At 39.4% G+C, this 15,187-nt stretch overlaps 1 protein-coding gene across 6 annotated transcripts in view; it reads left to right on the top strand.

The window, feature by feature from the left end:
• The window catches only part of ZNF521 (zinc finger protein 521), a 420,518-nt gene that overhangs the window by 138,154 nt on the left and 267,177 nt on the right, over positions 1-15,187 (top strand). For all 6 annotated transcript variants that reach the window (XM_077492591.1, XM_077492590.1, XM_077492589.1 and 3 more), the window contains one exon: positions 11,439-14,791. In XM_077492591.1, the coding sequence (XP_077348717.1) occupies positions 11,439-14,791 (3,353 nt within the window). The remainder of the gene's footprint in view (positions 1-11,438; positions 14,792-15,187) is intronic.

Below are 15,187 nucleotides of genomic sequence, written 5' to 3'. Positions count from 1 at the left end.
ACCTAAGTACAAACCCCCCCAGTACAGACACCCTCTACCACAGATCCCACTCAGTACAAACTCCTTTATCCAGCACAGCACTGTCATGTAAGCAGAAGCAGTACTGCACTGCAGTATCATGCAACACAGAAAAAGAATTGCACCCCTGGAGATTCTCTACACCCAGGGCAGACTGTATTCTCCTAGGTAAGCCACTGGGTAGTGCCAACCACACGCCCTTGCATGTGATTTGCATTGTAGATAGCTCCATTTCTACTATATGCTTGCAAAGATGTGCCTATCCTGGCTGTGCAGTGTTACATTTTCTAAACCGCACTGCACACTGTGCTGGGTGTCATGTGCTCAAATTTGCCCTGTTCTGTATGTATTGCAAAATGTTACATACGTTGCACTAATTCACTCTGAATGCTATGCTGTACATTTTATACATCATACTGCTAGTAAGCATAGTATTGCCATATAGCATCTATGCCAGACATTATTCATACCACTAGGGATTCCAAATTCCACATTTAATAATCTGCTTTCTACTTTAATGAGCTCTTTGTTTATAGTAGTCAGAGAGCAACTTATATGCAATTTACTATCTTTCCAGTATCTGTTTTGAGAAGTAGCAATGTGCCAGAATAAAATTTCAAATTTCTATACATCAAGCTATAGGAATAATTTTGTTGCCTTTTGAACAATATAAAACAATATTTACCATTGGAAAAAAATCTATTTAATATTTTTTTTTTCAAGCATTATAAAGACATTATGCTATGCATCAATTTTTATACCTGGTGCATTGTAGAGTTCTGAATCTAGAACCTCTGATGGTTATGAGAATACTGGAGGTTACTGTGTACTCGGGTGCACCGACAATTTTTTTGTTTCCCCTTTACCCAGAAGAACAAACATTAGAGCTAAGTTTAAAAAGTGCCTAAAACAAAGGTGTCCAAATGACCCATAAATTACATAATGTATTTGTTTTCATGATCTAAATTGACAAAATGCTAATTTATTATGTGGAAAAAGTAAGTGCATGCCTACATTTACCATCTTTTCAAATCCATGAGATTAGAATCTGGGGTTTTAGGTGAAAGTGACAATCCTTTCTTTAAAGCATATGGAGGTGCAACTAGTATTTAACCACTTGCCGACCAGCCACCGTCATTATACTGTAGCAGGTCGACACGATCCCGTGATCCATCGTAGCTATAAGTCGACTCCTTTAAGCGGGATAGCAGGTGCATATGCTGCACATGCTGCGCTGCGGGGTTGCCGATGCTAGTGGCCAATGGTCGTGATGACTGCGGGCCACGAGCTATTGCGGGCAAGAGAGTCAGAACAGGGACGTGTGTGTGTAAACACACAAATCCCTTGTTCCGTTCTGTGAGGAGAGACACTAGCTAGGAACCACAATCTGTCATTCACTCTAGTCAGTCCCCTCCCCCTACAGTTAGAGAACACAGTCAGGGAATGCAGTTAACCCCTTGATCGCCCCTAGTGTTAACCCCTTCCCTGCAAGTGACATTTATACAGTAATCAGTGCATTTTTATAGCAATGATCGCTGTATAATTGTCAATCGTCCCAAAAATGTGTCCGATGTGTCTGCCATAATACCGCAGTCATGATGAAAAAATTGAAGATTACCGCCATTACTAGTAAAAATAATAATAATAAAAATGCCATAAATCTATCCCCAATTTTTTTAAACGCTATAACTTTTGCACAAACCATTTAATATACATTTATTGCGATTTTTATTACCAAAAATATATGTAGAATACATTTTTTCAAAATTGTCGCTGTTTTTTTGTTTATAGCGCAAAAAATAAAAACCACAGGGATGATCAAATCCCACCAAAAGAAAGCTATTTGTGGGAAAAAAAGGATGTCAATTTTGTTTGGGTACAGCATAGCATGACCACACAATTGTCAGTTAAAGCGACGTAGTGCCGAATCGCAAAAAAATGCTCTGGTCATTGAGCAGCCAAATCTTCCGGGGCTGAAGTGGTTAAACCTCGAACATCTAGGGTCTGGTGTTTATGGCAATTGACTTGTGTGATGTCATCATGCCAAGATTAATAAGGCTCTCTATGGCCTCTCTAAGGAAGTTGTAAATGCCTATCAGTGTGGGTTTAAATGTTTGCCAAATAATTTAAAATCCTCACTCTACTGTAAGGAACATGTAATCTACTGGTGACTTGGCTTTCAAACAACTGCTGTTTTGTCCAGGACTGCCCAGGCTAGAATATCAAACAAATATAAATGGATTTCCAAGCTCAAACTTACTAACCAGCCAGTGACCGAGTTGACTTGTCTAACAATATGCGTTAAGACTAGTGAGTTTAGTTGCACACATTTGCAAATACATGCGGAAGCTGCAGGCCCCACCAAGGCACACTGTTTTCTGCAGTCCCTAACTAGGAAAGCATATCCAAAGAGATCACAGTTTGATGCTAAAAGAAGTCAATAGAAACCTCACAATTTCATTGTGGGGTGTTCAGGTAGTTTGCAGCAGTTGGGGGTCAAAGTGCATGCATCTGCAATGTATTGCACAAATTCAACCCACATACGAGGTGTGATTAGAAAGCCTTAGCTGTTCAAGAAACAGTTTGCCAATGAATAATGTGTTTAAGACTGATCATTCAAAGATTGCTTGGTCACAGTAGTCATTTTTAGACCGTATTGCAGGAGAATAACCTCATAACTGTGAAGCACAGTGGTGGAAATATTATGATTTGTAGTTGCTTTGCTGCTTTGGCGCCTGGGCAGCTCAGTCATGATTGGACTATGCAATATGCATCATACCATAGCGTGGCTGATAAGAATGTGAGGCCATCTGTACAAAAGCTGAAGTTGAACTAGAAATTCATCTTTCAACATAATGATCTGACACGCATTAGCAAATCCACCATGGAATAGCAAAAAAAAAAAGGAAAAGCATTAGATGCATGTAGACTGCCCTATTCAAAGCCCTAAGTTGATTCCCATTGACAATTTGTAGGGAAAGTTTGAAACCTGTAGTTCGTGCAAGGAAACCCACAAACTTCTTGAAACTGAAGAATTTTGCATGGAGAAGACTGGTGTACAGTCATTGTAGGCATTTGTAAATGTCTACAATATAAAATGTAAATTTTGTTAACTGAATACATTTACTTGTGTCTCAATGTGTTCTGCTGTCCCAGAATTAGCAAGCAAACAACTTTTGGGGAAGAGACAACCACTGAGTAACAGGAAGAAGCATAAAAGACCATCCATGTCCATCCATAAATATGCCCGTTTGTTTCAATCAAATGTGCATGTGTGTACGCTAGAAAATCCAGTTTTTTTTTTTCTTAAGGTCAGTCAGGCAGAGATCCCAGAAAATCTATAGCTATACTATTTTGACTAGATTGTCTTGATCAAGGTTTGCTTATTGGGGCTTACACAAAATTACAACTGCTCACCCTACCCATGACACAGTGGGGCACCACATATTTTAAGAAAGTTCAATATATAATTTCATGTAATATCTCACAGCAGCCAGTCAAATTGAAGTTTTCAGTGTCGTCATATCAAATTCCAGTTTTCAGTACAACTGTGTCATTGAATCATGAAAGTATTATTTCAGATTGTTTGCTATGATACAGCACTTTGCACATTTACTCTTTGGAAGTTAGGAACAGAAATAGTCATGTGTATGACTGCAATGTTTTTTATGGAAATATATGAATTTACTGGCTTTTTCATACACTTCCACCACTGTGCTTTCCAAATCCATTACAGCTTCTTTATGATGTGTTGTATTAAATAGGCGGTAACACTGTGATTAAAATACTGCTGTAAATTAAGTGTCCAGTTATTAGGACCAAATAATGGTACCACTTTGACATGTAAAAGGTATTTTCTTAAAATGACAGCAAATCAGTTGCACATATATCTCCCAGTTCCTGACCGCGTTCTGGATTCTACATGTTCTAGAGACCCTTTCATAATATTTTTTTTTATGTGAGAGCATTAATAAATCCCCACAAAGCCTGCCATTTCCAGCTTGTAATAAAAGGAATTGTTGCAATGGGCATACGTCCAGAAGTGGTGCTTGGTTGTTTTTATAGAGTCCGATGGCTGCCATCTGGCATTGATAGGGAGATGGTGTTGTCATCAGTTTTTTGATGCAGGAAAGGAAAGAATCATAATCTGTTTCCTGTGGATAAGTAAAGGGGTTAAGATACTAGTAAAAAAAATCTCAGTACCTTAAAGGAAAGTAGACTTCATTGTGTTTATACAGTACAAACAAGGACATACTTTTGTGCTTCAGAGATAATATGATCTGCACATAATTGACCTACAATACCCAACTGGTTCTTTGATGGGTTTAGGAGCAATAAATTCATGATTGGTCTCCCTTTCTTGGTAGGAACTTCTGTAAATAAAGGCTATGTAGATGAACTTTTTTAATACTGTATTTGTTCTACAAGTACCAAAAAAAAAGAAAAACTGATCATGTTAAAAATTTAGAGCGGTCATGTCTACACTTCCTTTTTTCTCTTAAGGAGTCTAGTTCTTGAACTATGGAATATTTAGTGTCCATGTTGTAGACATGAGGAGAGTAGGAGGGTTTGAGTAGTTTAGCAAAAGACAACTATGTAGGGCAGAAACCAAACAAATGCTATATGTTGGCAGACGACAACAGGATTGATTAGCTGAGTGCATTTATTGCACTTTAACATGCATATTGTTTTGTAATTTGCAGGATCTTTAAAGGGATAAAACAGAAATTTTCATGTATTGAACAGATGTACTGTATTTTTTAAAACTTTGCTCTGGCATACACTTTAAGTTTCTTGGCAACATTTATTAGTCCTATCCACTAAAAAAAACAAAAACAAATCTAATTTTTTTTCCTCAGTAGGTCTGTTACAGACTTGAAAAGGTTATGTTCTCTCACCATTTTTAGGTGACAAATACCATACTGGTGATAATCAATTTATTTTTTTTACCTTTCAAAAAAACAGAAGGTAAAACAGTGCGAATTTATCACATTCCCCATGAAGCAGTGTTTCGTGGGTGGAGTTCTGAGCTATGTTTTGACATTTCATTTTTCGGGGTCAAAAAACAAAGTGAGCCGCTTTTCTTAGGCTGCTGGCATTCAAGGATTTGATATATTTATGGTGGTGGTAGAAGATAAACAGCATTTTTTTTCTTAACATTTTTGTAATTTATTTAATTTATTTTTTATTCATGTTTATAGTGTGTCGTGTCACTTATGAATTTTTCACATTTCTGGGTATGTAATATATATAGATATATACTTTATCACTTATTACACATTGTGTAAGGAAGATTTGTTTTATACGGTTTAGATACTTATAAGCACTTCCTTATGTTAATTTTATGGAATATTTGAAGGCAGCAGCTTTGATGTATATGGGCCCACATTTTAAGGACCTGGTGCAATTTGGTGAATTCTTCAAATACTATACTGTACCACAGATGATAGTACTATGATAGTCAATCCACATTCATAATAATACATATACAAAAATATGTTTCGTTTGCTCACGTTATTAAAGTTGCAATTTCGGGTTATTTTGAGTTTCAGGACGTACATTCTAGGTTCTTGTCTTTGCTTGTATTACCCCTTCCAGTCTTTAAGTTAAAGTAGAACTATAGGGAAGAAAAAAAAATCTTTTTGGATAAAGCAAGTGAGGGCTATTACCCATGTCAGATTTTTTTTTCCCAACGTGTCCCATTGCAGAGACTTCCCTTCACTTCCTATCCTATAGCCAAAGAGGAAGTGAGAGGAAATCTCTAAAAAATTAAGGGAACTCCTTGGGGACCCCCAGGTCACTAGAAGTAGTGTCCCCATTGGAAGATTTCCCCTCTACTTTTCTGGGGACAACCCAGAATTTGGGATTTTCTTTTACTTTACCTTTCAATGATAATGGTAAACAGGACAAATAGAGAATCTCCGTAACACAGACCGCAATATAAATTGACGAGTGTTCTAGTTTTGTCTTTAGTTATACTTTAAGAATCTCATTTTCTATTTAGAGATGACAGCTTAAGTTTCAAATTCTGTAGGTTTGAGATTTGCATTCCCTGGAAATTTAGGTGCCTAATCGCCCCAGAAGGATTTTTTAAACCAGAATGCACCACTTAGTCTTTGAACGATGATCTGCAGGCTTAGAAGACCCAAAAAGGAGGCTTTTGATTAAGCAAGCCCTATCACTATAAAAGGTTGCCACAGAACAACCATAATGTCAATGAATTGAAAGCACTTGCAGGGAAAGTTGACAAACTGCATAAGTGAGCGATTTGCATCAAGTAGTAAACTGTACTTTCAATTCCGGTTGGTGATTTTGTGGTTGATATGAGGTCAGTGATCACATTTGGCTGCTGTCTCATCCAGTGCATTTTTTTTTCTGCTCCAAGGCCACCCTTTGAAAATATGGGCTTTTGTATTGGGGTGGTGTGTTTTGTCGGCTTTTAATGTATGTTCATGAGGCCTTTTTGTTGTTTTGAGGTGCTCAATGTGGCATATTCACTTGTTACTTACCAACTCTTCTTGGAGCTGCATGCTGCTGAAAGGCCAAATGCAAGAACAGTGTGCGCCTAAACAATCCTTCATTAGGAGATTACATTTCCCCCTGTAGCTTGGTGTCTTGCTGGCTGTATTGATCCTTGCTCCCCCTCCCCCTTGGGATTGCTGCCCACTGCAAGTAATGGGGCCCTGAACTACAACCCACATCAGACCCTGCAGAACAAGGAGTGGAAAGGACTGCATTTTCCCAGACTATACATGACACAGCTCTCTTGCCATGTGGGAGCCCCGAGAATGCACATTGCTGTCCAGTGTGCACCACCACTGTGCATTTTGGCAGCCTGAACAGGATCTAGAGTGCTGAGTCTAGGTATGCCGATACCCAGAGTCACCTGGGTGCAGAGAGTGGACTACTTGCTGTGCGTTACTGGTGAGCTGCAATACCGCTTGGACTGATGAGCTGCTGCTGTGGGGATTTACCAATTTACTATCTGCTGATATAGAGACACAGAGCTCTTTAGAAACTGATCATACAGCTATCTAATAGCCTTACTGCTGACTGCAGGTTTGACTGGGACTGTTCTCATGTACACAAATTGTACAACTGGGCCCCAACACTATCCGGATGAAGAGTTGGGACTAAAGATGATCCCTTTACAGCTGCTACACAGAGACATTCACCTATTACTTCTGCTTAGAGGCACCTCTCGGGGACATGGCACTATATCCTAGTCATTCTCCTAGAGCGCACACTAGACCAGTGTTTCTCAAGGCGCACCAACAGGTCATGTTTTCAGGATTGTCCTCAGATGAAATGGTTGTGGTAATTACTAAGGCAGTGAAACTGATCAAATCACCTGTGAAAAATAATGGAGAGCCTGAAAACATGACCTGTTGGGGCGCCTTGAGGACTGGAGTTGAGAAATACTGCACTAGACTAGTTGTATTATCATTCACATTCCAGTTAAGGTTTATATGCACTGTTTATTGTTGACTTTGCTGATTCATGATTTAATACCTGTCTAGTGGTACAGAACTCCAATCTAGGTTACCTAGGCATAATGATTATACTGTCTAGCGGGCTGTGTCTGAACCTCCATTCTAAACCTAGACAGAGGTCTATATGTTTTCTGAACTGCCAGCTTAGTTTTCTGTAACAGAGATCCAGGTTACATGAAGCATTCTTCTCTGCAGAACACAGGCATTGGTGTACAGTGAGGTTGCAGCTTTAAGTCACCAATTATCTAAAAACAGAAAGCTAGATTCTTACCTTTTTTTTTAGTAATAGGTTATCCATGACACCAGAGAGTAATTTGTGGATCCTCTCACTTTAAGCTTCTCCTGCTGGTCTGGTATGTGCACAGAGATATGGATGTATATAGACCAAAGTATCATGAAGGGTTTTATTGTGCAACCACAATGATGCCTTTACTGTAGCTGTCCTGCAGGTTTTGCTTTACCACCTGCAGCAGTTAATGGGCTATGTCATTTTTGTGTCTTTGATCTAAATACAGTGTTGTCCACTTTTACGTCCTAACCTAATCCCTTCTAACATTCTATGGATCTATTTAGTTAAAAGTAAAATAAATGGTTTGAAATTTCCATGAAATGAAAAATGTATACTTTTCTAGATGCATGCAAGGAACCAAAGCTTTCATGATCAGGGCTTTAGTGTTTAAAACAGGCATTGCTGTAGTGTATTGACGCACCTCAAAAGTCTTCTCTCCATAATCTGGTAACACCTTTTCTTTTCTGCTAACTCCTTTACTTTAAGTGTTTGGTAATGCAGGAAAGCCCTTCCTTAAAAAAAAAAAAATATATATATATATATATATTATATATTGTTCGCTACTTCCAGCTTCTTATGTATAGACGACCTGACTTGTGTGACTGAGAGGCTTCTCGCATCCACAAATTTGATTCAGACCTGACTTGGAAGGTTGTATATGGCTGGTTATAAAATCAAGCGATGGGAAGTTGTTGTGAGATGTGAAATCTGGCTGCAACAAATTGCAGAAAACTCAGGTTTTTAGTACATCTGTCATAAGAAAAATAAAGGTGCTGCTACTACTGGCCTCCTTTTTATAAAGGCTACTTGCCTGGCTGTCATGTCATCTTCTAGTTTTAATACATTGAGTCACTGACCAGGACAAGTATGCTGCTAATGACCGGTGGATTATGGGATCTGCATAATTGTTAAAGGTTAGTAGCTCAGAAAATGTTAAATCCAGAGGATCGCTTTACCAGTCAAAGGCAGTGTTATGCTTTTAACACTATGGCTGTATTTGCTAGCTGGCATTAACAGTTCACTGACTGGTGTTGCTTGGACTTGCTCCCTGAATTATATGAAAATGTTTGCTTCACCCACTTTGCTAGATGTCATTGTTACATATGAACTAAACAGTGTGTGCAGCAGTTACAATGTGGTCTAAATCATTGTTTAGCTTTGTGTTAGTAATACTTCTCTAGGTTTAAACCATATTAGTTCATTAATATTCCTGTTTCCGGTCTATGGCTATGTCTATGTCCATGTCACTTAAAAGTACTGTTCCTATTTTCCTAAGGAAGTTCAACATGCTAATGTTTTGCAGGGAGGAAGAAATGTTGGAGAACCTCTTGAACTTGAATACAATGCATGTTCATGTAGACTGAACTTTACCTTATATGTTGGAATAGTAGGTTGAAATTGTCATGCATTGTAAAGTTTTTGCTGAGAGATAAGAGTTCTACGTGTATGAAACAAAACTGAGCTTTTTATTTCTTTAATCAAAACACCTGGGGATGTGGCATTTTAGTTTGTAGGTATACAATAGACTGCTTTTTGCCACAACACCATAAAATATGTATTTTATGGTTCACTTTAAAGGACAAAATCTGACTATATTCTTCATATAAGCTTTGACAAATCTGGGGCATTGGCAAATTTTACTATTACTATTGCATTGGGATTACTTCTCAAACATCAATAAATTCTCTTAACATATTAGGGCACCTGGAAAAAAAATATTGCCAACTATGAAATATAGATCTGAAACCATGAGCATGATGGAAACTGAATAACCACCCCCACTTACCTTTTAACCACTTCAATACAGGGCACTTATACACCTTCCTGCCCAGGACAATTTTGAGCTTTCAGTGCTGTCAACCTTTGAATGACAATTGCGCGGTCATGCTACACTGTACCCAAACTAAATTTTTATCATTTTGTTTCCACAAATAGAGCTATCTGGTGGTATTTGATCACCTCTGCGTTTTATTTTTTGCTCAACAAATAAAAATAGACTGAAAATGTTGAAAAAAATTAGTTTTGGTTTTGTTTCTGTTATAAAATTTTGTAAATAAGTTTTTCTCTTTCACTGATGGGCACTGATAAGGTGGCACTGATGGGCACTGATAAGGCGGCACCAATGAGGTGGCACTGATGTGCACCGACAATGGGCACTGATGGGTACTGTTATGTGGCACTGATGGGTAATATTGATATGCAGCACTGATGGGCATTGACAGGCGGCACTGGTGGGCATTCATGGGTGGCAAAGGTGGGCACTGGTGAGCATTGATGGGCACGGATAGGTGACACTGGGCACTGAAAGGATGAAAAGATGGGTACTTATGGGTGGCACTGATAGGCGGCACTGCTGGGCACTGAGGGACATTTATACGTGGCACTGATGGGTATCTCTGGTGGCACTGGCAGTGGTAGTCATTGTCAGTGGGCACTGATTGGCAGCTGCCTGGGCATTGATTCGCTGCTGCCTGGGCACAGATGTGCATTTCCCTGGGGGTCCAGTGTGATGGAGCCCTGGTGGTCCTGAGCGGGATCCAAGAGGGGCTGCACTGATAAACAATCAGCACAGACCCCCCCTGTTAGGATAGCAGCCGATCAGCTCTCCTCTACTCGCGTCTGTCAGACACGAGGGAGGAAAATCCGATCACTGGCTCTTCCTATTTACATCGTGATCAGCTGTGATTGGACATGGCTGATCACATGGTAAAGAGTCTGTGTCAGTGTTGCGGGGTGTCAGACTGACACACCGCAACAACAATCACCACAATGCGTGTCCCTGGGGGCGCGCAGCAGCTTAATATCCTGAGGACGTCATATGACGCCCAGTCAGGATATTAAACACCACTTTGCCACCGTCATTCTGCTATATGGCGGGCGGCAAGTGGTTAACTGACTTTTTTAGTATTTTTCTTCCTAAACTTTAGAGTAGTGAAATTTTTTTTTATCCCCACCTGTCTATTTATTGTGGTACCCTGCTATGGAAAAATCCTTCTCACAAGCCATTACACCAGTCAAATGTACTTTTTTGTGCTCAGAACAGGACGTCGGGGGAATCTCCCTACTGAAGATAACTACTGTAAAAATATGACTAGGTTCTAACCCTTTCTCTTTTTACTGTGCTTTTGTTGATTCTATGGCCCTTTGTTAATGAGATAGGAAATGGAAAAAATCATTCCACACTGGGTCAAATGTAACAATTCTAACATGACCAAGGTTCTTCACTGCTCTGTTCCAAAGCGAAGACAACTTTACTCCCTTCATTAACTATTTGGCATGACATGTTTGTACATCATTTTCTTACAGTTGAAACCACCTACTTCAATTATAACTTCCGATATAAATTGGTAATGCTATAACTCAGTTTTACAACAAAAGGGAACCTAATGGTTTTGTCCCAATTTATAATGCTGGTGTTCAGTGTTCCAAAAATGCACTTGTATAGTTCATCTATATTTTAAAATAAATGTCTAGTTAAAGCCAAATTTTTTTTGGGGGGAAAAAGACTACTTAAAAGATCAAAAAGGCTCTGGTTGTTTGGGTATCAATAAACGGGTTAATGGCTATCTAAAATATACAGACATGCCTTATTTTTTTATTTCCCTGTGGTTTCTGATATGCTGTATTTTCTCTTTTAGATGGCGCAGATGTAGATGACGATCCATCTTGTTCGTGGCCTGCATCATCCCCATCTAGCAAAGACCAGACATCCCCAAGTCACGGAGAAGGTTGTGATTTCGGTGAAGAGGAGGGTATCCCAGGGCTACCATATCCTTGCCAGTTTTGTGACAAGTCATTCAGTCGCCTCAGCTATTTAAAACACCATGAGCAAAGCCACAGTGACAAACTTCCTTTTAAGTGCACGTATTGTAGTAGATTGTTTAAGCACAAGAGAAGCCGAGACCGTCATATAAAACTTCATACTGGAGATAAAAAATATCACTGCAGCGAGTGTGATGCAGCATTTTCCAGAAGTGATCATCTCAAAATTCATCTGAAGACTCATACCTCCAACAAGCCATATAAATGTGCCATTTGTAGAAGAGGGTTCTTGTCTTCAAGTTCTTTGCATGGTCATATGCAGGTTCATGAGAGGAATAAAGATTGTTCGCAATCAGGAACTAGAATGGAAGAATGGAAAATGAAAGACACACAGAAATGCAGTCAGTGTGAGGAAGGGTTTGACTTTCCAGAGGATCTTCAGAAACACATAGCTGAATGTCACCCTGACTGTTCTCCAAATGATGATAGAGCTGCTCTTCAGTGCATATACTGCCATGAACTTTTTGTTGAAGAAACCTCCTTGCTGAACCACATGGAGCAAATGCATAGTAATGAGAAGAAGAATTCTTGTAGTATTTGTTCTGAGAGTTTCCACAGTATTGAGGAGCTCTACAGCCATATGGACAGCCATCAGCACCCAGAATCCTGCAATCCAAGCAACAGTCCCTCTTTAGTTACTGTAGGCTACACTTCTGTATCAAGTACTACTCCTGATTCAAACTTGTCTGTTGACAGCTCCACAATGGTAGATGTAGCTCCCCCATTACCTAAAAGTCGTGGGCGTAAAAGGGCTTCGCAGCAAACTCCTGATGTCAATGCTCCCTCAAATAAGCAAGCAAAAGTTACTTACAGTTGTATTTACTGCAGTAAACAATATTTCTCAAGTCTGGCTGTTCTCCAGATACATCTTAAAACTATGCATTTAGATAAACCAGAGCAGGCTCATATCTGTCAGTACTGCTTAGAAGTCTTGCCCTCGCTCTACAATCTAAATGAACATCTCAAACAGGTACATGACGCTCAGGATCCAGCACTAATAGTATCTAGTATGCCTGCCATGGTGTATCAGTGCAACTTTTGCTCTGAAATATTTAATGACCTTAACATGCTCCAGGAGCACATTAGAAGTTCACATGGGTTTGCAAACCCTATTGCAAAAGATAGCAATGCATTCTTTTGCCCTCACTGCTACATGGGATTCCTCACAGATTCCTCATTAGAGGAACACATTCGCCAAGTTCATTGTGACCTCAGTGGTTCTCGCTTTGGCTCTCCAGTATTGGGTACCCCAAAAGACCCTGTGGTTGAAGTATACTCTTGTTCATATTGTACCAATTCTCCAATCTTTAATAGTGTACTTAAATTAAATAAGCACATCAAAGAGAATCACAAGAATATTCCGCTAGCTTTGAATTACATCCACAACGGAAAGAAATCTAGAGCTCTGAGTCCCTTATCTCCTGTTACTTTGGATCAATCCTCTTTAAAGATGATGCAGACCATTGGTGGCACTCCTTCAAGACCTGCAGGCGAGTACATCTGCAATCAGTGTGGTGCCAAATATTCATCCCTTGATGGTTTTCAAACTCACTTAAAAACTCATCTTGATACTGTTCTGCCAAAACTGACGTGCCCCCAGTGCAACAAAGATTTTCCTAACCAAGAATCTCTTCTGAAGCATGTCACTATACACTTCATGATTACGTCTACATATTATATTTGTGAAAGTTGTGATAAACAGTTTACTTCAGTGGACGATTTGCAGAAGCACTTGTTAGACATGCATACATTTGTTTTCTTTCGTTGTACCCTATGTCAGGAAGTGTTTGACTCCAAGGTCTCTATTCAGCTTCACTTGGCTGTGAAACACAGTAATGAAAAGAAAGTGTACCGATGCACTTCTTGTAATTGGGATTTCCGCACAGAGACTGACTTGCAGCTCCATGTAAAGCACAATCACCTGGAAAACCATGGAAAGATCCACAAATGCATTTTCTGTGGTGAATCTTTTGGCACTGAAGTAGAGCTACAGTGCCATATTACAACTCATAGTAAAAAATATAATTGCAAATTTTGTAGCAAAGCTTTCCATGCCATAATTTTGTTGGAAAAGCACTTGAGGGAAAAGCACTGCGTATTTGAATCCAAAACGCAAAACTGTGGAACCAACGGAGCATCTGAACAGGTTCAGAAAGAAGAAGTGGAACTTCAGACTTTGCTGACAAACAATCAAGAGTCCCATAATAGTCATGATGGCAGTGAAGAAGATATTGAGACCTCTGATCCAATGTATGGCTGTGACATTTGTGGAGCTGCCTACACCATGGATTCTCTTTTGCAGAATCACCAGCTCAGAGATCATAATATCAGACCTGGAGAAAGTGCAATTGTTAAAAGGAAGGCTGAATTAATTAAGGGCAACTACAAGTGCAATGTTTGCTCCCGTACTTTTTTTTCAGAAAGTGGTCTGCGGGAGCACATGCAGACTCATTTGGGGCCAGTAAAGCATTACATGTGTCCAATATGTGGAGAACGTTTCCCATCCTTATTAACTCTTACAGAACATAAAGTGACACACAGTAAGAGTCTGGACACTGGCAATTGCAGAATTTGTAAGCTTCCTCTGCACAGTGAGGAAGATTTCTTAGAACATTGTCAGATGCACCCAGACCTGAGAAACTCACTGACAGGGTTTCGCTGTGTAGTGTGCATGCAGACAGTGACTTCAACCCTGGAACTTAAGATCCACGGCACATTTCACATGCAGAAGACAGGAAATGGATCTGCTGTTCAGGCCACTGTACGTTCTCAGAATCCGCCGAAGTTGTTTAAGTGTGCTTCTTGTTTGAAAGAGTTTCGCTCCAAACAGGACTTGGTGAAGCTTGATATTAATGGTTTGCCCTATGGTCTGTGTGCCACTTGTGTTAATCTTAGCAAAAGTGCCAGTCCAAATGCCAATGCAGTTTTAAACACAAATCGCCCCCCTATTAATCAGACTGAAAGCCAGCCCTGTGTAGAAGGAAAAAATAAAGTGTCTGTGCTCAAGACCCGATGCTCTACTTGTAATGTTAAATTTGAATCAGAGAATGAACTTCAAAACCATATTCAGACTATCCACAGAGAACTTGTATCTGAAAACAACACAGCCCAGCTGAAAACACCACAAGTTTCACCAATGCCCAGGATCAGCCCATCTCAATCTGAGGAGGTAATAGTTTTGTGCATGTGTGTAATTTTCCATGTTTGGCAACCACTGTATTTTTCCAAGAATGCTAAAGGATGCATAGATCTTTGGTCAAATCACACAGGTGCCTGCCAGTTTAATTCAAACCATAACCTGATGTAAACTTTGTTCCAGGCTACTGCACCTTGCCAACATTCATGTCTAGCTTGATGGCCAACCATTATTTCCTTAACAATGGATGTAACTATATGTACAGATTTAGTTCATTATTATATATTTGTTTAATTAAACAAACGTAATATTCAGAATTTTTTTTTTTTATCAATACAGGTTTTAATAACGTAGTTCAAAATAATTAAAACACTATTTTAGCAGAACCTAGTGTTTCACATCATCCATCTACTGATGAGCAGTAGTTTT

This window comes from Lithobates pipiens, unplaced genomic scaffold (assembly GCF_037356315.1).
Source record: "Lithobates pipiens isolate NorthernLeopardFrog02 unplaced genomic scaffold, aLitPip1_a1.2 Scaffold_19, whole genome shotgun sequence".
Lineage (NCBI taxonomy): Eukaryota > Metazoa > Chordata > Amphibia > Anura > Ranidae > Lithobates > Lithobates pipiens.
Note: the sequence above shows the minus strand (reverse complement) of the source record. Positions and strands in the feature narration are given on the sequence as shown.